Source organism: Pipistrellus hanaki (genome assembly GCF_964339955.1).
Source record: "Pipistrellus hanaki genome assembly, chromosome: 18".
Taxonomy (NCBI): Eukaryota; Metazoa; Chordata; class Mammalia; order Chiroptera; family Vespertilionidae; genus Pipistrellus; species Pipistrellus hanaki.
Genome location: NC_140520.1, coordinates 512,160 through 534,435, shown reverse-complemented (window position 1 = coordinate 534,435; position 22,276 = coordinate 512,160). Strand labels below are relative to the sequence as shown.

The 22,276-nt window shown below is 57.4% G+C and overlaps 3 protein-coding genes across 5 annotated transcripts; 2 read left to right on the top strand and 1 right to left on the bottom strand.

The window, feature by feature from the left end:
- Window positions 1-2,898: 2,898 nt before the first annotated feature.
- Window positions 2,899-8,970, top strand: HFE (homeostatic iron regulator). 3 transcript variants are annotated; one of them, XM_084865331.1, is made up of 6 exons: window positions 2,899-2,984; window positions 5,143-5,400; window positions 5,838-6,110; window positions 7,444-7,667; window positions 8,011-8,127; window positions 8,830-8,970. In XM_084865331.1, the coding sequence occupies exons 2-6, from the start codon at window positions 5,169-5,171 to the stop codon at window positions 8,929-8,931; spliced, it is 948 nt and encodes a 315-aa protein (XP_084721457.1). In that variant the 5' UTR covers window positions 2,899-2,984; window positions 5,143-5,168; the 3' UTR covers window positions 8,932-8,970. The 3 variants fall into 3 exon arrangements, with proteins under 3 accessions (XP_084721457.1, XP_084721456.1, XP_084721458.1); XM_084865330.1 differs by lacking the exon at window positions 2,899-2,984 and adding an exon at window positions 3,080-3,303; XM_084865332.1 differs by lacking the exon at window positions 2,899-2,984 and adding an exon at window positions 3,080-3,303 and having other exon boundaries at window positions 7,444-7,710.
- A 5,081-nt stretch (window positions 8,971-14,051) lies between these two features.
- LOC311612996 (histone H4) lies at window positions 14,052-16,496 on the top strand. The gene is made up of 2 exons (XM_084866472.1): window positions 14,052-14,699; window positions 15,281-16,496. Exon 1 carries the CDS (start codon window positions 14,061-14,063, stop codon window positions 14,370-14,372), a length of 312 nt encoding a protein of 103 aa, XP_084722598.1. The 5' UTR covers window positions 14,052-14,060; the 3' UTR covers window positions 14,373-14,699; window positions 15,281-16,496.
- Window positions 16,497-17,515: 1,019 nt separating this feature from the next.
- Window positions 17,516-18,151, bottom strand: H1-6 (H1.6 linker histone, cluster member; the record flags this gene model as incomplete). Its single annotated transcript, XM_084865493.1, has 1 exon — window positions 17,516-18,151. One exon carries the CDS (start codon window positions 18,149-18,151, stop codon window positions 17,516-17,518), a length of 636 nt encoding a protein of 211 aa, XP_084721619.1.
- Between the last annotated feature and the right edge of the window lie 4,125 nt (window positions 18,152-22,276).

Below are 22,276 nucleotides of genomic sequence, written 5' to 3'. Positions count from 1 at the left end.
CACACCCCCACATCCCCAGTAAGCCAGATGCTTGCATGGTGGTGTGTCCCCAGACCCAAGGGCACTCTATCTGACCCAAAATGCATTGCTGCAGACAGTTTACTCTTAATCCACCAGTCTGCGACCATTCCCTCCCAGTGCCTGATCACGACCCCATAATCCCACGCCAGCCACTGCCACTCACCAGCGAGGACACGGAGACGGAGAGCTCGGTTCTGCCCAGGACAGCCCTGGGGACCGAGGGCAACTTGTGTAAGCACACACACACACACACACACACACACACATTAGAATATGAGCTACAGTCGAAGAGATTACTGTCTATTTATGAAGTGCATTAAATTAAAATACAACCCACCTGTTAAGTCCTTGCTAATGCGCTTAATGAGTTTTAGGTTAAAAAAATATTTAAAAATTTTAAAAAGAAACAGAGGCGGAAGTGAGGCCAGGGTGCTGGGATGGGTCCCTGGGGAGCAAACAGGCCTTTGGACTCGGCGTACATTTGCCCGGAGAAGTGGACTTGTCAGTGGGACCGGGGAGCTGTGACTTTTGACCCCTTGCCTGCTGCTCCTGTGGGTTATGGCTGCAACAGGACGTCTCTGGGGTCCACAGTCCCAGGGGCTCCGGCAACACCGGAGCCAGGAGGGCCTGGGGGGGGGGGATGCAATTGGCTTCACAGTCTAATCTTACTTTGTATTTTATTTTTTTTCTAATCTTATTTTGTTTCAAAGAGCAAGGAAGAGGGAGAGAGAGAAACATCAATGATGAGAGAGAATCACGGATCGGCCGCCTCCTGCACGCCCCACACTGGGGGTCCAGCAGGCAACCTGGGCCTGTGCCCTGGCCAGGAATCAAACCATGACCTCCTGGTTCACAGGATGACACTCAACCCCTGAGGCACGTGTGCTGGGCTTCACAGTCTCACCTTGATCACGCATTCACTCGCTCGCTCATTGCTGAATTCACTCTGCACCTGAGTATTGGGAAAGTACTAAAACCAGCTACAGCCTAGCTGGTTTTTATTTTCCCCATTTTGCTTATGTGCTTTCAATTTTTCTCCATAAACCGTAAGTCCCGCGAGTCTGTAGGTCAGTTGCTATGACGAGCTGCAGGGCCGTTGGCAAAGGGAAACGTGATGGAGCCTCTAAGGCGGTGGGAACTGAGCTGAGACGGGGGCTGAGCTGAGCTGCAGAGCCAAGACCCCTGGCGGCGCGGACATGATGCTGGTGGACACGGAGGGGGGGGACAGGTGGGAGCTGTGTGGTCGCTCCGCCCAGCCCCTGCCCCGGGGCAGGCAAGAGCCCTTCGCCAGTTGACTGTGCATCAGAGTGGGGTGTGTGTGTGTGTGTGTGTGTGTGTGGCAGGGTGGGGGGGAGGTCTTAAAACAGACCAACAGGCCCTCGCTGTTTTGGCTCAGTGGATAGAGCATGGACCTGGGAGCTCAAGGGTCCCAGGTTCGATTCCCGTCAAAGGCATGGACCTTGGTTGGGGGCACATCCCCAGTAGGGGCTGTGCAGGAGGCAGCTGATCGATGTTTATCTCTCATAGATCTTTCTAACTTTCTATCTCTCCCCTTTCCATTCCTCTCTGTAAAAAAATCAATAAAATTTTTAAAAATTAAACAAAAAAACACAGAGGAGCAGGCCCCAGGCCTGCCTTTGCGGTTCGGTGATTTGGGATCTGTCCCGGAATTGGCCATTGACAGGTTCCCAGTGAGGTGACGCTCTGGTGCAGGAACAGCAGAAGAGAATTCCGGCTTTAAAAGGCTCAACTCCCACCGGGACCGGTTTGGCTCAGTGGTAGAGCGTTGGCCTGCGGACTAAAAGGTCCCGGGTTTGATTCTGGTCAAGTGCATGTACCTTGGTTGCGGGCACATCCCCAGTAGGGGGTGTGCAAGAGGCAGCTGGTTGATGTTTCTCTCTCATTGATGTTTCTAACTCTCTCTCCCTCTCAATTCCTCCCTGGGTAAAATCAATAAAATGTATTTTAAAAAAATAATAAAAATAAATAAATAAATAAATAAATAAAAGGCTCAACTCCCGCCCGGCCTGCGTAGCTCAGTGGGGAGGGTGTTGGCCTGCGGACTGAAGGGTCCAAGGTTTGAGTCCGTCAAGGGCACAAGCCTCAGTTGCAGGTTCCTCCGGTGAAGATTATTATTATTTTTAATATATTTTTATTGATTTTGTACAGAGAAGAAGGGAGAGAGCTAGAGAGCTAGAAACATCGATGAGAGAGAGTCATCGATCAGCTGCCTCTTGCACACCCTCTACTGGGGATATGCCCGCAACCAAGGTACATGCCCTTGACCGGAATCGGACCCAGGACCCTTCAGTCTCCAAGCCGACGCTCTATCCATTGAGCCAAACCGATCTCGGCAAGATTATTATTATTGTTATTATTATTATTTTAAGGTTTGAACTCCCAGCATTCCTTTTGCTTCCCTGTCTCCCCAGGTGGGAGAGCCCCGGTTGCCAGGCGCCCAGCACAGGCACCTGCCTGAGATAACGCCATGGCCATGGGGGTAAAGCCCGCCCAGACCTGCAGCTGCGCCGCGCTCCCACCGAGCTTTCCTGGGAAAACGTCCCTGTGCTTCCAGATGACCCGCCCCTGACCCGCTCCCTCCGGGGCCCCAATGGAGCCAGGCCGTTCCGGGGGCCCAGCCTGGACCCCTGCTCGCTGCGGGCACCCCCTTAGGCCCCGCTCTCCAGGTCGCTGTTCTTTGTCCCCCTGCAAGGTGTCCTCGCTCCCTCTTAAAACACATAATAAATAAAGAAAATTCGACCGCCAGGTGTGGCTCAGCAGTTGAGCGTCCACCTAGTCAGGGCACAGGCCCGGGTTGGGTTGCGGGCTCCGTCCCCCGTGGGGGGCGTGCAGGAGGCAGCTGATCCGTGACTCCCTCTCATCACTGCTGCTTCCATCTCTCCCCCTTCCTCTCTGACCCCGATCTTAAAAAGATAAGAAAGTGGTTAATCGCCCTTTCCAGGGTCAGCGACCTGGGGCTTGGGGTCTGGGACGCAGCGGGATCCGTCCCAGGGCGGCTCCACCGCGGGGCTCGGGGCAGGAAGACCGGGCCGAGGGCGCAGACGCACCCGCGGCCGGAAAGGGCCTGCGCGGGTCGGGGACTGGGCGGCGGCGATGGCCGCGGAGTGACCGCTCGGGGCACCGAGTCCCCGCCCGCCGCCGCGATGGGCCCGCCGGCCGGGCGCGCGCTGCTCCCGCTGCTCCCGCTGCTCCTGCTGCTCGGGACGCCGGGGGCGCCGGGGGCGCTGGGGGCCCGGGCCGGGGCCCCTCAGGCCGGAGCGCGTGAGTGCCGCGGGGCCGCGGGGGCAGGGGCCGCGGAGTTTGCGGGGAGCCGGGGGCCCCGCGCAGCCCCTCCCCACCTTCCCGGGATCCTGGGAGGGAGGGCCCGGCCGTGGGCGCCAACCTGGTCCCCACCCGCGGCCCCCGCTCTGCGGATCGGATCGCGAGCCGAGCTCGGCTGCAGGTCCTGGACTTGAGTCTCGGGTGTCGCGTCTCTCCTGCCGGCTGCGTCCTGCTGCCGGGTCGCCGCACGGGACGGACCTCCGCGCCCCTGGCCCTGTGCTTGCGGGCGCGTCCCCGGCGGGGCTGTGCGGGCGGGCGCGGAGGGGTCCCCTGCGGCGGGGGGCGGGGAGGGGTCCCTGCGGCGGGGGGGGGGGGGGGGAGGGGTCCCCCTGCGGCGGGGGGCGGGGAGGGGTCCCCTGCGGCGGGGGGCGGGGAGGGGTCCCTGCGGCGGGGGGGGGGGAGGGGTCCCCCTGCGGCGGGGGGCGGGGAGGGGTCCCTGTGGCGGGGGGGGGGGGGGGGGACGGGCGGGGAGGGGTCCCCTGCGGCGGCGGGGAGGGGTCCCCCTGCGGCAGGGGACGGGCGGGCGGGTGCGGGGGTCGTGTTTGCGGTGAGGACTGGGGTCTGAGCTCCGCGCCTGGGCCGGGCGCCCCCCGCCCCGTTAGGAACCTGTGCGGTTTTCCTGGTTCCTGGGACTGTCACTGCCCGGAAACGCAGCGGCCTCTGTGGGCCCGGGGGTTCGGTTGTGGGTTCGGGGGGGAGGGCGCGGGGTTCAGGCGCTACCCCGCGGGGCCTGCGGCCAAGGCTCCCATCGGCGGGGCCGCCGGGGCCGGGCGCTCAGGGGAGGCCTCTCCGGGTCCGAGTCTGGGAACCAGGCTCCTGGCGCCCAGCGGGGACACGGGTTCTCCCGGGCCCGGTGCGCCCCTGCGCCTGTTCCGGGCACGGGGTCCTCCCTGTCTTCCTCCCAATGGGCCCCCCTCCGTGCGAGGTCAGAGGTCAGCCCGGCCCGGTCGCGGGGCCCTGAGGACGGTGGACGCGGTTGGAGGCTGTCCTCCGCGCTCCGAGCTGAGCCCGGGCCCGCCCCGCGGGGGAGCCCGTCCTGCCCCGGCCGCGCGGGGCCAGCGCCGGGGGGAGGTTCGGCTCTGCGCGGGCGGAGCCCGGACCGGGTGGGAGCGGAGCCGGGACCGGGTGGGAGGGACCCGCAGGGACCGGGTGGGAGCGGAGCCGGGACCGGGTGGGAGGGACCCGCAGGGACCGGGGTGGGAGCGGAGCCGGGATCCGGGTGGGAGCGGAGCCGCAGGGACCGGGTGGGAGGGACCCGCAGGGACCGGGTGGGAGCCGGGATCCGGGTGGGAGCGGAGCCGCAGGGACCGGGGTGGGAGCCGGGATCCGGGTGGGAGCGGAGCCGGGACCGGGTGGAGCGGAGCCCGGACCGGGTGGGAGCGGAGCCGGGACCGGGTGGGAGCGGAGCCGCAGGGACCGGGTGGGAGCGGAGCCGGGACCGGGTGGGAGCGGAGCCGCAGGGACCGGGTGGGAGCGGAGCCGGGACCGGGTGGGAGCGGAGCCGCAGGGACCGGGTGGGAGGGACCCGCAGGGACCGGGTGGGAGGGACCCGCAGGGACCGGGTGGGAGGGACCCGCAGGGACCGGGTGGGAGCCGGGATCCGGGTGGGAGCGGAGCCGCAGGGACCGGGGTGGGAGCCGGGATCCGGGTGGGAGCGGAGCCGGGACCGGGTGGGAGCGGAGCCGCAGGGACCGGGTGGGAGCGGAGCCGGGACCGGGTGGGAGGGAGGGACCCGCCGCCGGCCTCGGCCCCACCCCCGCCCACGCCTCTGCTCGCCAGGGCCGCACGCGCTGCGCTTCCAGCTGATGGGCGCCACGGAGCCGGAGCTCGGGCTGCCGCTGCTCCGGGCCGCGGGCTTCGTGGACGAGCAGCTGTTCGTGTCCTACGACCACGAGCGGCGCCGCGCCGAGCCCCGCGCCCCGTGGCTCAGGGCGGCCGGGCCGCTGTGGCTGCAGCTGAGCCAGAGCCTCAAGGGCTGGGACCACATGTTCACGCTGGACTTCTGGACCATCATGGACAACCGCAACCACAGCGCCGGTGCGGGCGGGCTGGCCGGGGTCCTGGGCAGGAAGGAGGTTTTGGGTTCCGGGGTGGGGAGGAAGGTGGTTTGGGGTGCTGGGGGGAGGAAGGAGGTTTGGGGTCCCGTTGTGGGGAGGAAGGAGGTTTGGGGTGCTGGGGTGGAGAGGAAGGTTTGGGGTGCTGGGGGCAGGAAGGTTTGGGGTGCTGGGGGCAGGAAGGAGGTTTGGGGTCCCGTTGTGGGGAGGAAGGAGGTTTGGGGTGGTGGGGGGCAGGAAGATTTGGGGTGCTGGGGGGCAGGAAGGAGGTTTGGGGTCCCGGGAGGCAGGAAGGAGGTTTGGGGTCCCGGGAGGCATGGAGGCGGGAAGGAGTTTGCTTCCTGAGGCCCCTAGGTCCCGGGATGGAGGAGAGAGCCGCCCGCGCCTTTGGTTTCAGAAGGAATCTGGGGGTGTCTCCAGGGGCCCACACCCTGCAGGTGGTCCTGGGCTGCGAGGTGGGCGCGGACAACAGCACCAGGGGCTTCTGGGCCTACGGCTACGACGGCGAGGACCACCTGGAGTTCCGCCCGGAGACGCTGAGCTGGCGGGCGGCGCCCGGGGCCTGGGCCACCAAGATGGAGTGGGAAGGGAGCCCCGTGCGGGCCCGGCAGAACCGGGCCTACCTGGAGCGGCTGTGCCCCGAGCAGCTGGGGCGGCTGCTGGAGCTGGGCGCCCGGGCCCTGGACCGGCGAGGTAGGCGGGGCGCCCTGCAGGGGTGTGTGTGTGTGTGTGTGTGTGTGTGTGTGTGTGTGTGCCATGCCCGGGACCGGCCTGTGGGTGGTGGTGGTGGTGGGGGTGCCATGCCCGGGACCCTGTGGCTGAGCTGAGGTTCCCCTCCAAGGTCGCCTCCTTTTGTTTGTTCATCCTCACCAGAGGATGTTTCCCTTGCTTTTTTAGAGAAAGCGGGAGGGGGAGAGAGAGAGAGGCTGGTTGCCTTCAGCACGCACTCCCACTGGGGCTGGGATCAGGCCTGTAGCCCAGGGACTTGCCCTCGCCTGGAAATCCACCCGCAGCCTGCAGCGGAAGCTCTAACCACGGGCCCACACCGGCCAGGGCGGGCCTCCCCGTTCCCGGGACAAGCACGAGTCCCGGCTTTCATTTCTGGTTCCCCTTCCGTGGAGCCGGCGGCGCATCTGGTCTCGATTTCACCGAGAACCCTGGGCCTGTGTGCCTTTTAGGACCAGAAACGTCAAATATCCCAGGGAAACAAGCGCACAAGGAATTACAGGGGGAAGGGGGGCGATGGTCAGACAATAGTCAGTGTCCGCAGCCTCGGGGCCACGGGAAGGTCCTCAGAGTGTGGCCTCGGCCCTGCTGGCCGCTGCCTTACAGGAATACCTCTGGCCCTTCCTCTCCCTTCTTCTCACCCTTTAAAAATCAATAAAAACACATAAAGTAATTACATATATTGAAAGCAAAGAATCCGTGCTGGGTTGAACCAGGTGAGATTGCCAACATCCAATCATTCTCATGCACCTGAAGGCGGTTTTACCGGATTCAACCCAATAGGGCCTATTAAATAGGCTAACACAGCAGGAGACAGGGCCCCCGGGGGGGGGGGGAGCCTGACAGGAGGGCCAGGACCCCAGGCTGAGGGGCTGTGACTCCTCTCCCCGTGGCACACCTCAGAGGGAGAGCCTCTTGGAACATTTTTAAAAAAAAATCCTCACCGAGGACATTTTTCCATTGGTTTGTATTGAGAGTGGAAGAGGGAGGGAGAAACAGAAACATCAATGTGAGAGAGACATATCCATGGGTTGCCTCCTATACCTGCCCCAACCAGACTCAGGGCCAGGGACAATGTGGTACATACCTTTGACCGGAATCGAACCCGAGACCCTTCGGTCTGCAGGCCAACGCTCTACCCACTGAGCCACACCGGCCAGGGTTTTGTGGGACACGTGGGTTTCTGCAGTGCGGCCTGCACACGTGTCCTTCCTCCCACCCGGAGCAGACGGGAAGTGAAGGTCGGGGTGCTCCTGGGGAGGATGGCGGGGCCCCTCCCCACACACTCCTCCTCCCCCAGTGCCCCCCTCCGTGCGGGTGACGCGCCGCGTGGCCTCGGCAGCGACCACTCTGCGGTGTCAGGCTCTGAGCTTCTACCCGCCCAGCATCACCCTGCGGTGGCTGCGGGACCGGCGGCCGCTGGACGCGGAGCCCGCGGAGCTGCTGCCCAACGGGGACGGGACCTACCAGGCCTGGGCCGCCCTGGCCGTGCCCCCCGGCCAGGAGCAGGGATATGCCTGCCAGGTGCAGCACCCCGGCCTGGAGCAGCCCCTCGCGGCCACCTGGGGTACGGACCAGCCCGGCCAGGACTCCGTCCAGGATGGGACAGAGGGGTCCACCTGGCGGGAGGGTGACCTGGGCTGGAGGGGTGCCCTGGGCCGGAGGGGGTGCCCTGGGCGGGAGGGGTGTCCTGGGCGGGAGGGGGTGCTCTGGGCGGGAGGGGTGCCCTGGGCGGGAGGGGTGCCCTGGGCGGGAGGGGGTGCCCTGGGCGGGAGGGGTGACCTGGGCGGGAGGGGGTGCCCTGGGTGAGGCGGGGGGGTGCCCAGGGCCCAGCTTCCCTGGCGCCCACTGGCTGCTGCCGTTTCAGAGCCCCCCGTGTCGGGCGCCCTGGTCTTTGGCATCGTCAGCGGGACCCTCACGGGTGTCGTCCTCATCTTCGTCGCTGGGGTTTTGTTCAGATTCCTACGGAGGAGGCGGGCGTCCCGTGAGTAGGAAGACGGAGGAAGTCTGCCCAGGGCCCGCAGGCTTCTGCAGGGTGTGGGCGGGGCGGGGGCGGGGAGGGCCCAGGGCGTCCGAGAAGGGCCTCTGCTGGCTCTCCCTGCGGCACTGGCTTCCCCAGGGGAACAGGAATGGCAGGGCTTCCACAGAGGAAAGCTGGATCCCCAGGAGGGAGCCAATCCATGATCCTCTCTCATCATCGATGTTTCTCTCACTCTCCCTTCCTCTCTGAAATCAACAAAAACTTACAGAGACGAGAGGCCCACGAAATTCGTGCACTCGGGGTGGAGGTCAGGGGTCCCTCAGAGGGGTGGTCGCCCCTCAGCCAGGCCTGTGCCCTCGCGAGGACGTCTGACTTGGGCGGGCGGGGAGAGGTTGGACCTCCTTAGTGCTGTGGCGGAGGGAGCGGCTCCAGCCACCACCACTGCACTCGCCAGCAGTGAGCCCGGCTTCTGGCTGAGCCGCACTCCTCCTGTGTGAGCACTGACCACCCGGGCAGCTCCTGCATTGAGCCTCTGCCCCCTGGTGGTCAGTGTGAGTCATAGTGACGGTTCTGCCTTTGGTCAATTTGCACATTAGCTTTTTATTATATTTTAAATTTTTATTCCTTGGGGAGGGAGAGGTTGAGGTTAGTGGGTGCGGGAGGTGAGGGAGAGGGAAGGTGATGCCCGGATCCTTGTCTCTGCAGGAGGCACCCTGGGGAGCTATGTCCTCGCCGACCTTGAATGAGGTGCAGCTGCAGACCTTGCTGGAAGGAGACGGTCGGAGACTCAGAGCAGGCGCCGGGTGACCTTGGTGCTGGAGGACAGAGCTGCACCCCGCAGATAGGAGCTGGCCCAGAAACCCCTGCTCTCTGCCGCCCCCCATTTAGGTTTTAGGTTCCTACCTGCCAACAGTCCCCCCTCTTCCCCCCCCAACCCCCCCTGCGACCGCTCTGAGGATCCCAGGCTGGAGGGAGAGCCTGTCTCAGTTTCCCGCCCCTGCGACTCCACACGCCAGCACCATCTCAGCTCCTCCCTCCGCAGCCAGGCTGCTGGAGTTTGCGGGCTTGGGATTCTCCGGAAGCTGCGACCCTTCGGTGCAAGGGCTGACACTCTAACCACTGGGCCACTCCGGCCAGGGCCAGCTGGTGCTTTCTCGCTGCAGCTGCCGCATATATTTGGTTGCAAAGCTGTGGCGCGAGGCCTTCTGTCTCGGAGGGCAGGTGGCTCAAGAGACCAAAGATAGCTCAAAAGTTTGCTGGCAGGGACTGAATCTGGGCAAAGAGATCTCAAGTATTTTTTTTTTTTAACTTTTCACTTAAATAAAGATACATGTAATATGTGCTCGCTGTAAAAACATTGAGGAGGAGTAAACCTGGAGCTATCATTTTAGCCAACGATAAACTCTATCAATGTCGTGGGTTCCTCTGTCTTAGTGCGGTCTGAAAGTGTAAAAAGCATCCAATGCACCTGCTTTAATAAAGGCATGAGGAGCTGTCTTGAGCACTGCATGGTTTTCCTGCTGTATTTGTCCGCCGTACATATATGCTTACTAGAGGCCCGGTGCATGAAAACTTGTGCACTCTGCAGGGGGTCCCTCAGCCCAGCCTGCACCCGCTCCCCTCGCACCACCCACCTGCTTGCTGCCCCTTAGCGCTGCCTGGGAGGTGGGAGAAGCTCAGGCCACCGCAGCTGCCCTGCTTCTGGCTGAGCGGACCTCCCCCTGTGGGAGTGCACTGACCTGCATTGAGCGTCTGCCCCCTGGTGGTCAGTGCATATCATAGCATCTGGTCATTCCGAGGTTCAGCCCATTTGCATATTACCCTTCTATTACACAGGATTATGTTATTTGGGGGAATTTTGTACTGCTTCTAAGTTTCTTTCATGAACTATTCATTACACTGTAACAGATGACGTCACTGTTCTATGCTCTAGAAACATTACCATCTGCATTGAAACACCTTGCTTATTTTGTTAACTCCCACACGGGTCTCAGGTCTGGGCAGTTCTTGCTAAATGTTAAAACACTCATCAGTGTCTTTGCAGACACAGCTCTAACCAGATGAGCTTGACCTGACTGACCCCAAGCAGTTAGGTTCAGCCAACTGCAGAGCTGGAAATGAGCATGTAAGTGACCAGACCGTGTGCCTAAGCCTTGGCTCCCCTCCAGTCCGCGCTTTCGCTGTACACATATGTATGTCACCGTGTCCTCAAAGCATCGCCAAGTAGCCTCCTCCTACCCCGTAAGGAAATGTTACACTGAACTAGGCAACAGCTTGGTTTCTGTTGTTCTATTTCACAGGCTGCGATTTCTAGAAACTCCCTCCCTAGTCTCTACGGTAACACCGCTGTGAACCATTGGCAACTGGGACCTACCTGTTCATGTTCCTTGTTTACAGCTGGCGTTATAAATCTCTGTTGTCGCCGAAACCAGTTTGGCTCACTGGATAGAGCGTTGGCCTGCAGACTGAAAGGTCCCGGGTTCGATTCCGGTCAAGGGCATGGACCTTGGTTGCGGGCGCATCCCCAGTGGGAGGTGTGCAAGAGGCAGCTGATCGATGATTCTCTCTCCTCTTTGTAAAAAAATCAATAAAATATATTTTAAAAAAAACAAACTCCGTTGTCCTTCCGTCTTTCTTAGCTCAATTTTCTTGGCCTCGTTCATCACTTCTTCGGGTCAAATGCATTTGAAAACCAAAACTTTACATTTCAAAATCTTCCCCCCCCCCCCCCCCCAGAGAGGAAGGGAGAGGGAGTTAGAAACACCCATGATGAGAATCATTGATCAGCTTCCTCCTGCACGCCTCCCAGTATGGATCCAGCCCGCAACCCAGGCCTGTGCGGTGACCATGACCTCCTGGTTCACAGGTCAAAGCTCACCCACTGGGCCAGGCTTGCCAGGCTGAATGCTGTGACTTTACTATTTCGCTTCTGGCAAAACTTCCTCAGCCTGATGTTGCGGAGATGGGCGCCCCCTGGTGGCCACAGCCAAACACCACAGCGGCCCTGAGACTCCCGGAGCGGGGGCTGGGCCCGGGGTCACCCCCGGGAAGAAAAGCGCCTGGAAATGGGAGGAAATGCGGAGAAACGTCACCAGCTCTGCGAGTCACTGAACCCACAAACGGAAGGCAAACAGGACCCGTCACTTTGCGCAGTTGGTGAAGGGCTGCTGGGAGGTATAAGCAAAATTTATTATATAATAACAGCTTGTATTGGAGGCATTCTTCACACACACATACACACACTACACACACACCCAACACACAACACACACACACGCACAGGCTTAAAAACCAGACCCGGCCCGGCCCGTGTGGCTCAGCGTTGACCTATAAACCGGAGGTCGAGGGTCGATTTCCCATCGCAGCTCAGGCCGGCGTTGCAGGCCCCCATCCACGGTTCTCTCTCATCACTGACGCTTCTCATCTCTCCCTCTCCCTTCCTCCCTGAAATCAATATATGTGTATACACACACACACACAGAGATAAAAATGGCAACGTCTTCATATTAAAGGAGAAAACCATTTTTACAAAGCCCAAATTCTTCCGGGTAGTTGTCTGTCTGTTTTGGAGTCGGGGTGGGGGGTGGTCAGAACGGCAGGGTGTGCGGAGGGAAGGTTTGTGGGTCTGGAGCCTCCAGCCTCGGAGGCCCGGGCTGCCTGGGCCTCAGCTCGGCCTGTGCGTTCGTTTGTTCGGGTTCGGGTTCGGGGGGACCGGGGTGCGGGCCTGGCGGGCAGGTTTCAGTGGGAGGATCCGGAACCTGCTGTTTACGGTCAGAGCCCGGACAGTGGGCCTGGCTTCCGAAGGCCCCGGGTGTGAGCCCCAGTGTGAGCCCCGGGCTTAGCTCCGGGTGTGAGCCCCGGGTTTAGCTCCGGGTGTGAACCCCGGGTGTGAGCCCCGGGTGTGAACCCCGGTGTGAGCCCCTGGTTTAGCTCCGGGTTTGAGCTCCGGGGGTGAGCCCCGGTGTGAGCCCCGGGTTTACCCCGGATGTGAGCCCCGGTGTGAGCCCCGGGTTTACCCCGGATGTGAGCCCCGGGTGTGAGCCCCGGGTTTACCCCGGATGTGAGCCCCGGTGTGAGCCCCGGGTTTACCCCGGATGAGAGCCCCGCACGTCCGGAGCCGCGGGCTCCGTGCGGCGGTGGGCGGAGCTCTCCCCTCTGCGCATGCGCGGCCGCGGGGCGGCGGTTCGGGTCTGAAACCCCCGCAGGGCGGCGCCCGGAGCTGCTGGGCGGTCACCGTGCGTGTTTGCGGCGGGAGGGAGGGGAGTTCGGGCCCGACAACGCTCAGCTGGGGCAGAATGTCACCATTGGGCAGCTCCAAACCCACAAAACCACGTCCCACGCGGGGCTGTCCCCCCTCCCCCGGGGCCCCCTCCTGACCCGCGGCTGGTGAGTGTGGTCCTTCTCGGGCCGGTCTGTGGACGAGACCCACATGTGACCGGACTCGGGGAAGGCCTGCAGTCACCCCAAGGACGGTCTGAAATTAAAATACTTTAATTTTTTTTTTAGTCCCAGGCCAGTGTCCTCCCCCACAAAGATCATCTTCTGTGTAGACTGCTCCGGTGGTCTTTTTGCCTCTAAGATAAGGCACCTGTGAAAAGTGGGGGTAACTGGTAACTTCCCCATTTCTGGGCCCTCGGGGCATAACAAATAGCGCCAGGACTGGAACCACAAATCCCCGCATTGTTATTGTTATTGAGCTGATTGTTCACGGTTAACCACCCTGCACCCACCCGTGTCTGTCCTCTCCCTTTTCATCCAGTCCCTCCCTCACCCGTCACCAATGGTTTCTGTAACCCCCTGACCTCTCGGTTGATTGTAACGGATAAAACCGGGTGCAAAACGGCCCTTCTCCAGATTGCTCTCCCAGGCCGTGGAGAGCCTGCTTCCGGCCATTGTCAACAGTTTGGCTCAAACTCACAAAAATTATTCACAGGTCTGCATGTTTGTTTGTTTTTACATTAACAGATTCATTGTAAGTTTACAAAATAGGCATTTATTTATTAACCAGGATGGGGAGAGATTTTTTTTTTTTTCAACCAGAGTGACTCAGTGGAAAATTTCAGATTGCCATGCCTTGTTTACAATACCAATAACCTCATCAGAGGCCTCTCTGGGGAAGGTCCCGAGGGCTCTGTGATGACCTTAATCACGGATTAGCCCTCCCCAGCACTTAATCCCCAATTCTAGGAAACACCGATTCTTGTCTCTGAAGAGGAGCAGAGGGAGCTGGCGAGAAATTGCAGGCAAACCTGTGCGGGCCAGAATGAGGGTCCCGGCAGCTGCTTGTGGGAGTTTAAGCCTTAAGCTCCCCGACTCCGGCTTTACATACAAACGTCGGGGAAAAGGAAGAGGTTTTAATTTTTATTCCTTGTCAGCCTTTCCATCTTTCCAAACACTAGACCTTTAGGGCCAGAGGTCCTTCATGACCAGGCCTACACTTTCTCCAAAACAGAAAAGACCGTCAAAATACGTCTTTTAAAACGGGAATATTAAAAGGATTGAAAGGAAAAGTCCCTCCACCGACAAGCCCACCATCCTTACTGTGTCCACATTCCCGCAGGAGCTATACGTAATATACTCGTTTCTCAGTGGAAATAAAAAGAAAGATTGAGCAAACTTCTTTTTCAGCGTCCTACAACAGGAAAATGCACCCCATTTACCAACTAGCACGAAAAGAAAAAAAAAAAATTCAGACAGAAAAGAAACGAAAGCTTTTCAAGGAAATGAAATCTGCCCCCAGGCTGAATAGCCCCAGGTTCACTAGCCAATCACAGCGTTGAAATGGTCAGCTGTTCCCTCCGCGCCCCGCCCCCGCGGTGACCTAACTTTAAAAAAAAAAAAAAAACCGCAGCGTGTGTCTGAAGTTCTCAATCAGGTCCGCAGACATTCTATTTAAAGGGCTGGGCGACGCCTGGGGCTTCACTGCATCTGCAGCCATGTCTGGACGCGGCAAAGGCGGGAAGGGCCTGGGCAAGGGCGGCGCCAAGCGCCACCGCAAGGTGCTGCGCGACAACATCCAGGGCATCACCAAGCCCGCCATCCGCCGCCTGGCGCGGCGCGGCGGCGTCAAGCGCATCTCCGGGCTCATCTACGAGGAGACGCGCGGGGTGCTCAAGGTGTTCCTGGAGAACGTGATCCGCGACGCCGTCACCTACACGGAGCACGCCAAGCGCAAGACGGTCACGGCCATGGACGTGGTGTACGCGCTCAAGCGCCAGGGCCGCACCCTCTACGGCTTCGGCGGCTGAGCCCGCTCCCGCCCGCCGGCTCCTGCGCAAAACCAAAGGCCCTTTTCAGGGCCGCCCACGCCCTCTCGGAGGAGCTGAGCGCTTTCTAATGCTCGTGTTATTGTGGTCACTTGTGTTTTTCGGAGGAGCTTTAACCTTTATTTCGCAGGAGCGTTGATTCCGCAGGGCTTCTGGAAAAGACAGGGAAAGTCCCTGGTTCTTCCAACGGAGAACATGAGTTCCTGGAGGTCTTATTCCTCCTCCCCCTTCCCTGCCTTCCCCAGCGAAAGGCTCAAGCACAGGCCGAGGTTGGGGAGACGTACCCTGCCGCGCGGAGCCCTGGAGGCGGTGCACTTAGTGCCCGGGGAGGGGGGGAGGAAGAGGGAGGGGTGTGGGGAGTTGGACATTAGAAATCAGGTGTGTGCGGTGCAGCGAGACCACCTGAACCCACGCTGTAGAGTCCGACCTGCGCAGAAAGGCCGGGTGTTCTGCCTAACCTTGCCCCCAGCGACGTCTGGAAGGGGAAGCTTTTCGCACTCAGTGGCAGCTCCCTTCTTCCCGGATTGGGGTTTAAATGTAACCACCTTCCTGGTCAGGCTGGGCCCCGCCCTAAGCCCCAGGTCCAGCCGTTTGCAAATTTCCTTTGACTCAGGGGGTCAGGGCTCGAACTCAGTCTCTTAACTCCCTCCGCCCGGAACGCCCGCCCTTCCTGTGGCACCAGCTCTCGGGCGCCTACCCCGCCCCGCCCCCAGGACTCCCAGCTGCTTTCCCTTTTTTCATTTTCCTTTTTTTTTTAAATTTATTTTTACTTTTATTTTTTTATTTTCCATTTCAAATGTGCCAGCTATAAACGGTGGACCAAGTTTTTTGTTGTTGTTAGGGATCAACTATTACAATATGGTTATAAAAAGTTTTATGTCTGTCCTCAGGTTGAACCCACAGACTCGCTTTCCGTTACAAAAGCAAAGGCCTTTTGAAGATTTCCAGGAACATCTCACGATGGGCTGCTGGACGTTCAGAAACGCTCCCTCCTCTGGCCTCATCCACACGGTTGTCAATGAGCCTCTTGGGACAAGCTCCCAGGTTAAATTTCGGGGCTGGGATGACAGGGCCATTTTCCTGAGGCTAAAGGAAGGGGTTCATTGCTGTTTCCAGAACGGGAGGGAAAACCTTGGTGGATTTTCTGATGTTTTATTGTTTTCAGAGAAGGGAGAGAGAGAGACACATCAATGGTGAGAATCATGGATGGGCTGCCTCCTGCACGCCCCCTGCTGGGGATGGAGCCTGCAACCCAGGCATGGGCCCTGACCTGGAAATGAAATATGACTGACTACCTGGTTCACAGGTTGACGCTCAACCACGGAGCCACACGCTCAGGCTGTTTCTAACTCGCTGTGAGCCAGGCGCTAAAGGGCCGGAGGAGCACAGGTGCACACTGGGTGTGGAACGGGGTATCCGAGTGATCACGAGACGACGTGATCCGAGTGATGCTCGGGGACCGGTGGCTGCGGGGCGGGAGGTCAGTTGTTGGTCCTTTTCCCTCGGCGATGTGAGGTCTGCAGGTCCGAGGTCAGTCCACCGCTTGTCTGGTAACCAACGCCTATTTCCAGAGCAGAACATGGCCAGCCTCCAAGGAAACGGGGCATCGTATGCAAGAGAGGCCTGGACTCGGGGCTGATTCTGCACAGACTGAAGCCATGGTGTCACGTTTTCCGAAAGATTTAAACTCTTTCCTCGGGGGCCTCCTCATACAAATGAGTTCTGAAAGGCGAGGTGCTAGTGAGCCACCTGGAGAAGATGCTCGAATTGGAAGGATGCAGTACATCCTTTTGCACTAAAATAGATACCAAGGCCCCAAATAGGGTTAACAGTAGGAACTTCATATTTCAATAAGAATGCCAAATCACAAATGAAGTGAAAACAGGATAATTTTAAAAGGAGAAACATGGCCGAAACCGGTTTCACTCAATGGATAGAGCGTCGGCTTGGGGACTGAAAGGTCCTGGGTTCGATTCAGGTCAAGGGCATGTACCTTGGTTGCGGGCATATCCCCAGTAGGGGGTGTGCAAGAGGCAGCTGATCGATGACTCTCTCATCAATGTTTCTCTTCCTTCCTCTCTGTACAAAATCAATAAAAATGTATTTAAAAAAATAAAAAAAAATAAAAGGAGAAACATGCATTGAGTTGGAGCGTTTTCCAATACAAGCAGTTTTTGTTTACAAACGTTTGGTCCAGACCCTAACAACTGTGCAGCCTCCATTTCCCTAAAGACTAGTGTCAGCAGTTTTCTGCCTGTGGGGCACCACCTAAACACTCTTCTTACATAAAACACATGGAATCACACTCGTATTAAACAACCAGAGTATCAAGCCAACTATTAAAAAATGTGACAATGACAAAGTAACTATATACTATGGAAATAAGGATCTATAGCATTTCAATATTCTTGTGACAACTGTAAATATTTATGGCTTTTACTGGCTAATCACACTCATACAACCAGTTTAACATTAAAAATGTAAAAAAAAAATATCGATACGTATAATCCAAATTCATACACAGGGGTGTGTGTATGCCCCCTACAATGCCCGTGGACACCAGACTTAACCTTTTTGTCCGGCCCTTTAGAGCCTGGTTCAGTGGTTGAGCATCAACCTATGAACGAGGTGGTGGTCAGGGCACATGTCCGGGGTCGTGGTTTTGATTCCCAGAGTGGGGTGAGCAGGAGGCAGATTTTTCTCCTTGATGCTTCTCTCCCTCCCAGCAATCAATAATAACTCATTAGGATGACACCACATAAAGGTGTAAAATGCCACGTGCACTTGTTAAAAGAAAAATTAAGGTGTGCTAGGGCTTGTTAGCGGCTCTCCGCTCCTCTCTACATGACACTGGCATTTCCCGTGAAGTATAAGCTTACAGAAGGTGGAGGAGGTATCGTAGCCGAGTCCAACCTGGCATCATAGAACCGGGCAACAGGTAGACCTGCGCACATGCGGATCCTGGTCAGCCCGATAACAAAACATCAAGTTTGCAACGAGGTTGACCTGGACGCCCCGAGCTCCCAGCAGCCCCAGTGCTACGCCATTTTGCTACGACTTGGGTGGCTCTTAAAAGAGCCTTTGGGTTTCCTTTGTGCCTTCACCGCTTTTCGAAGGCTGGCCTTTTACTTCTTAGAGGCTGCCTTCCTGGGCTTGGTCTTCTGCTGGGAGCCCCTGGGCCTCCCGGCTGTGGGCCTGTCGGCCTTGGCCTTGGCCGGGCTCTTGCGCGGGGGCCTGCCCTTGGGCCCGGCCGCCTTCCTGACGCCTCGGGCGGCTTTCGGAGACGCCGACGCCCTCGGCTTCGGAGCTCGCTTGTTGGCGTTGGAGCCCTTGGGGGACTTGGACTCCCTGGACAGGACCAGCTTCTTGCTCTTGGCGGAGGCGGCCTTCCTGACCTTGACCAGCTCGGGCGGCGCCTTCTTGCTGAGCCGGAAGGAGCCCGAGGCGCCGGTGCCCTTGGTCTGCACCAGGGTGCCCTTGCTCACCAGGCTCTTGAGCACCAGCTTGATGCGGCTGTTGTTCTTGTCCACGTCGTAGCCCGCGGCCGCCAGCGCCTTCTTGAGCGCGGCCAGCGACATGCCCGCCCGCTCCTGGGACAGCGACAGGGCCTCCGTGATCACCTTGGACACCGACGGGCTCGGGGCCTTGCGGTTCACGCCCGCCAGGCCCACCACCTGCTTCCTCCCGCGCTTCTTGATGTTCGGCTTCGCCATGAAAGCTGGGCAGGGCTCAGCCGGGTCCAGGGGGGCCGTCTCGGACATCCCAGGGCAGAAGGGCCACAGGCGAGAGCCAGGGAGGCGGGTCAAGCGGGGTGAGAGGGAAGGCCACCCCCTCACGCCTTATATAGGGCAGGGCGTGCTCTGATTGGTGCGTCGCCTGGGCCTCGCCCCGCCCCTCGCGGGGAGGAGCGTTTGTGTTTGTTTTCCCCCCAAAACTTGAAGCCCACAAAAATCGTGGGCACACAAGGGCCCCGTTCCCCTGCGGGAGGAAGCTGGGAGATCTGGACTTCACACGCCTTCCAACCTTTTCGTGAACAATGGCCCAAGATACCCAAACGATTCCACAAACCCCTCGATCCTCAGCAAATTCAAGGAGAAGCACCAGATTTCCTCTTTCGCTTGTAAATATAACATTGCTTTTTAGCAGGAGACTTATCCCAGCTCTTCTCAGTGACCTTCCAAACGGTTGCGTGGAGAAAAGACGTTAGTCCTGCCCCAAATTTCATGGACAACTGTGCATGTATATGAGGGAACTAACACAGATCTCCTAGAGGCCTCACTGGCTGCAGAACTGGGTGCTTCAAGAATCGTCTAAAAACTGCAGGGTCTGCCTTTGTTTGGGCAAACACAATCTGGTCAGCCATAATCTGCAATGTGTGTAGGTTGCTTCTGACTAAAACCAGCCCTGGGCCCCCGCAGCCCGATCACAGAGCCTCGAGGATGGAGCAAGTAGCACTGGTCTCACACATGGTGTCGGCCTGGCCCAAACCATGTCTCCCAGCCAGGCTGGTGGCTCAGGGGTTGAGCGTCGACCTGTGAACCAGGAGGTTGTGGTTCGATTCCCCATCGGGGCACATGCCCAGGTTGTGGACTTAATCCTGGGTAGGGGGCATGCAGGAGGCAGCCAATTCATGATTCTCTCTCATCATTGATGTTTCTCTCTCTCTTCTCTCTCTCTCTCTCTCTCTCTCTCTCTCTCTCTCTCTCTCTCCCTCCCTCCATCCCTCCCTCCCTCCCTCTCGGAAATCAATAAAAACACATTAAAACTAAGTAAATCAGGTCACCTTCATGGCTGGTATCCTCAACTGAGAGTTGCTTCTGGCTTCAATCATTCAAATCCCCACCCCATCCATCCCTCTTTATCCCCCTCCCCCCCCCCCAAATTTCTGCAATGCACATTTAATATGTTCATACTCAGAGGAAAGAAAAGGACGTTTTACCAGGTTCTTAATTACCCTTCCACAATTGTTAGAAATATGCCTTTATTTCTAGTATCTCTCATTTTCATTGGTTAGTGAGATGCCAGTGTCCAGCAGTGACCAGTGATGGGGAAAGACGTGCCTAAAGCCAATTTGCTCCTCCTGTGAAAATGGAGAGATTGGTTAATTCACTTCTGTATCTCATCAGATATCTGATATTGTACTGGACCTGAGAATGGCCGTCGTAATGGTGATGGGCAGCATTCATTGGGGTTTGTTTTTTGCCGGGCCCTGTTCTAGGCGCTTTGTCAATCTACCAGTGCATTTAATCTGCGACAACCTCCCCTCATTCTCTCTGATTTGGGGGATGAGGAGAGGAGGGCTAGGAGAGGTAGCATTTCCCAGGGGACACAGCTGTTGGGAGTTAACACACAACCCCTAGCATCTGAGTCTACGAACACTATTAAAGAAAGGACGAATATGATCTAGTCCAGTGGTTGGCAAACTGCTGTTGACGAGCCACATGAGCCACTTTGGCCCCTTGAGTGTGGCTCTTCCACAAAATACCACGGCCTGGGCGAGGCTATTTTGAAGAATTGGTATTAGAAGAAGTTTAAAAAAATTGGCTCTCAAAAGAAATTTCAATCGTTGTACTGTTGATATTTGGCTCTACTGATATAATGAGTTTGCAGACCACTGATCTAGTCAGTACGTATATTTAAACTTTTTTTTTAACCTATTTTTAAAATTTTTTTTTATTGATTTCAGAGAGGCAGAGAGAGGGAGATAGAAACACCAATGATAACCCTGGCCAGTTTGGCTTAGTGGATAGAGCGCCGGCCTGCAGGCTGGAAGGTCCCGGGGTTTAATTCCGATCAAGGGCATGTACGTTGGTTGTGGGCACATCCCCAGTAGGGGGTGTGCAGGAGTCAGCTGATCAATGTTTCTCTCTCATCAATGTTTCTAATTCTATCCCTTTCCCTTCCTCTCTGTAAAAAATCAATAAAAAATTTTTTTAAAGGAAACATCAATGATAAGAGAATCCCACATGCCCCCTATTGGGGATCAAGCCCACAACCTGGGAATGTGCCCTTGACTGGAACTGAACTCAGGATCCTTCAGTCCACCACCTCCTTGTTCATAGGTCAGCACCCAACCTCTGAGCCACTGCGGGTGGCGAGCTCAGACCCTATGGAGTGACAACCAGACAATCAGGTGGGAACTGGCAGTCACCCAGAGCCACGGGAGCAGCTGGTCACGGAGCCCTCTGGGAAGGCCCAGGCCAGGCAGATGCCTGCAGGGTGAGGAGGAGTTGTCAAGGCGGGAAGGAGGGAGAGGGGGAATCTAACGGAGTCCAGCATACGTGGGAGGCAGGAGCCTGGGAAAAGCAGGGTGTGGGCAAATCAGGCTGCAGAATAGGAGAGAGGAACACTAAGAAAAAAGAAGCAAAAATAACAAACAAAGAAAAAGGGAGGGAGAGAGAGAGAGAGAGAGAGAGAGAGAGAGAGAGAGAGGAAGGAATGAGGCCACGGGCAGTGCGCTGGGCGAGGCCCGGTCACCATATGGGTCAGGTATTTGGAAAATCCTAAAAGCAGGTTCCAGCCCATCCCAGAGCCTGCACTTCCTCAGGGAGGAGCCATGTTTGCAGCCACAGCACTAGCACCATCTGTATCCGGTCTGTGTCTCACATCTGCCATCTCATTTCACCCTCACCCCAGCTCCTAGAGCTGGTAATGGTTACCACCCCCCAGCTCAGAGTGGTGCAGTTGTCATAGTAACTCAGACAGTAGGCTAATTGTTAAGACATCCTGTGCTGCAGACACAGTGTGAAAGCAATAGATTGGTTTCATCCAACAACATCAAAAGGATATTTTACAGCCCTAGCCGGTGTGGCTCAGTGGATACTGCATCCGCCTGTGGACCAAAAGGGTCTGGGGTTCGATTCAGGTCACGGGCACGTACCTCAGCTGCAGGTTCCTCCCCAGCTGGGGCCCAGGTCAGGGTGTGTGCAGGGCAACCAATCAATGTGTTTCTCGCATCGATGTCTCTCTGTCTTTTCCTCTCTAAAAAAAAAAAATCAATGGAAAAATATCCTCAGGTGAGGATTAAAAATAAAAATAATTTTAAAGGACAATTTATCAAATAGAAAGGGGAGATTTAAAAAAAAAGGATCTGCAGGAACAAGAGATGGCCCAACATTGTTTTCTGTAGAAAAGAGCTTTAAGAGGAGCCATCTGTTCTTGCAAGAACCAGGAAGTGCCAAAGGAAACAATTAGTTCTTTTCTAGAAACTCCAACTTCTGGGGAGGGTCGGGGGCAGCTGCCGGCCACTGGGTGACCAGCCATGGGGCTCAGCCCAGGGTGCCATTCCCGGCATCAGTGTCTCAGCCCCGCCCCCACTTTGGTGTCATAAGGGGCGTGCCCGTGTGGATTTCAGTCTGTCGCAGTCAGCCATCTGTGTGGTAGAGTAGGAAGGCAGGAAAGCTCCGAGGGCGATCACAAATAAGAAACGTTTGAACCCCGTATTGCCTCCAAATATGTAACTGGCTTTTCTCAACGAGAAGCATCAGTTTCAGAAATTAGTTCCATTCAATTCACTTAAAGCTCGACAAGCCCTAATCGGTGTGGCTCAGTGGATAGAGCATTGGCCTGGGGACAAGCATCCAAGGTTAGATTCTGGCAAAGGGCGTATACCTTGGTTGTGGGCACATCCCCAGTAGGAGGTGTGCAGGAGGCAGCTGACCGATGTTTCTCTCTCATTGATGTTTCTGACTCTCTATTCCACTCCCTTCCTCTCTATAAAAACCAATAAAATATATATATTTTTAAAAGCTTGACAAAGGCACAGTATGTTGAAAGTCGCCTGAGTTCACAAGTTTCGCTCTTCCTGTTAGTGTTTTGTGTTTGTCCTTCATCCAGTTCCAGAATAAAACAGACTACAGCAGTGAATTCATATAGTGATGAGTTCA

Excerpts from the sequence above, each read along its gene's own strand:
- HFE (XM_084865330.1), top strand. The coding sequence starts at position 3,186 with ATGGGCCCGCCGGCCGGGCGCGCGCTGCTCCCGCTGCTCCCGCTGCTC. Across the intron at positions 3,304-5,142 it reads GGCCCCTCAGGCCGGAGCGC|GGCCGCACGCGCTGCGCTTC; the intron begins GTGAGTGCCGCG and ends TCTGCTCGCCAG. Across the intron at positions 8,128-8,829 it reads ACGGAGGAGGCGGGCGTCCC|GAGGCACCCTGGGGAGCTAT; the intron begins GTGAGTAGGAAG and ends TTGTCTCTGCAG.
- LOC311612996 (XM_084866472.1), top strand. The coding sequence starts at position 14,061 with ATGTCTGGACGCGGCAAAGGCGGGAAGGGCCTGGGCAAGGGCGGCGCC.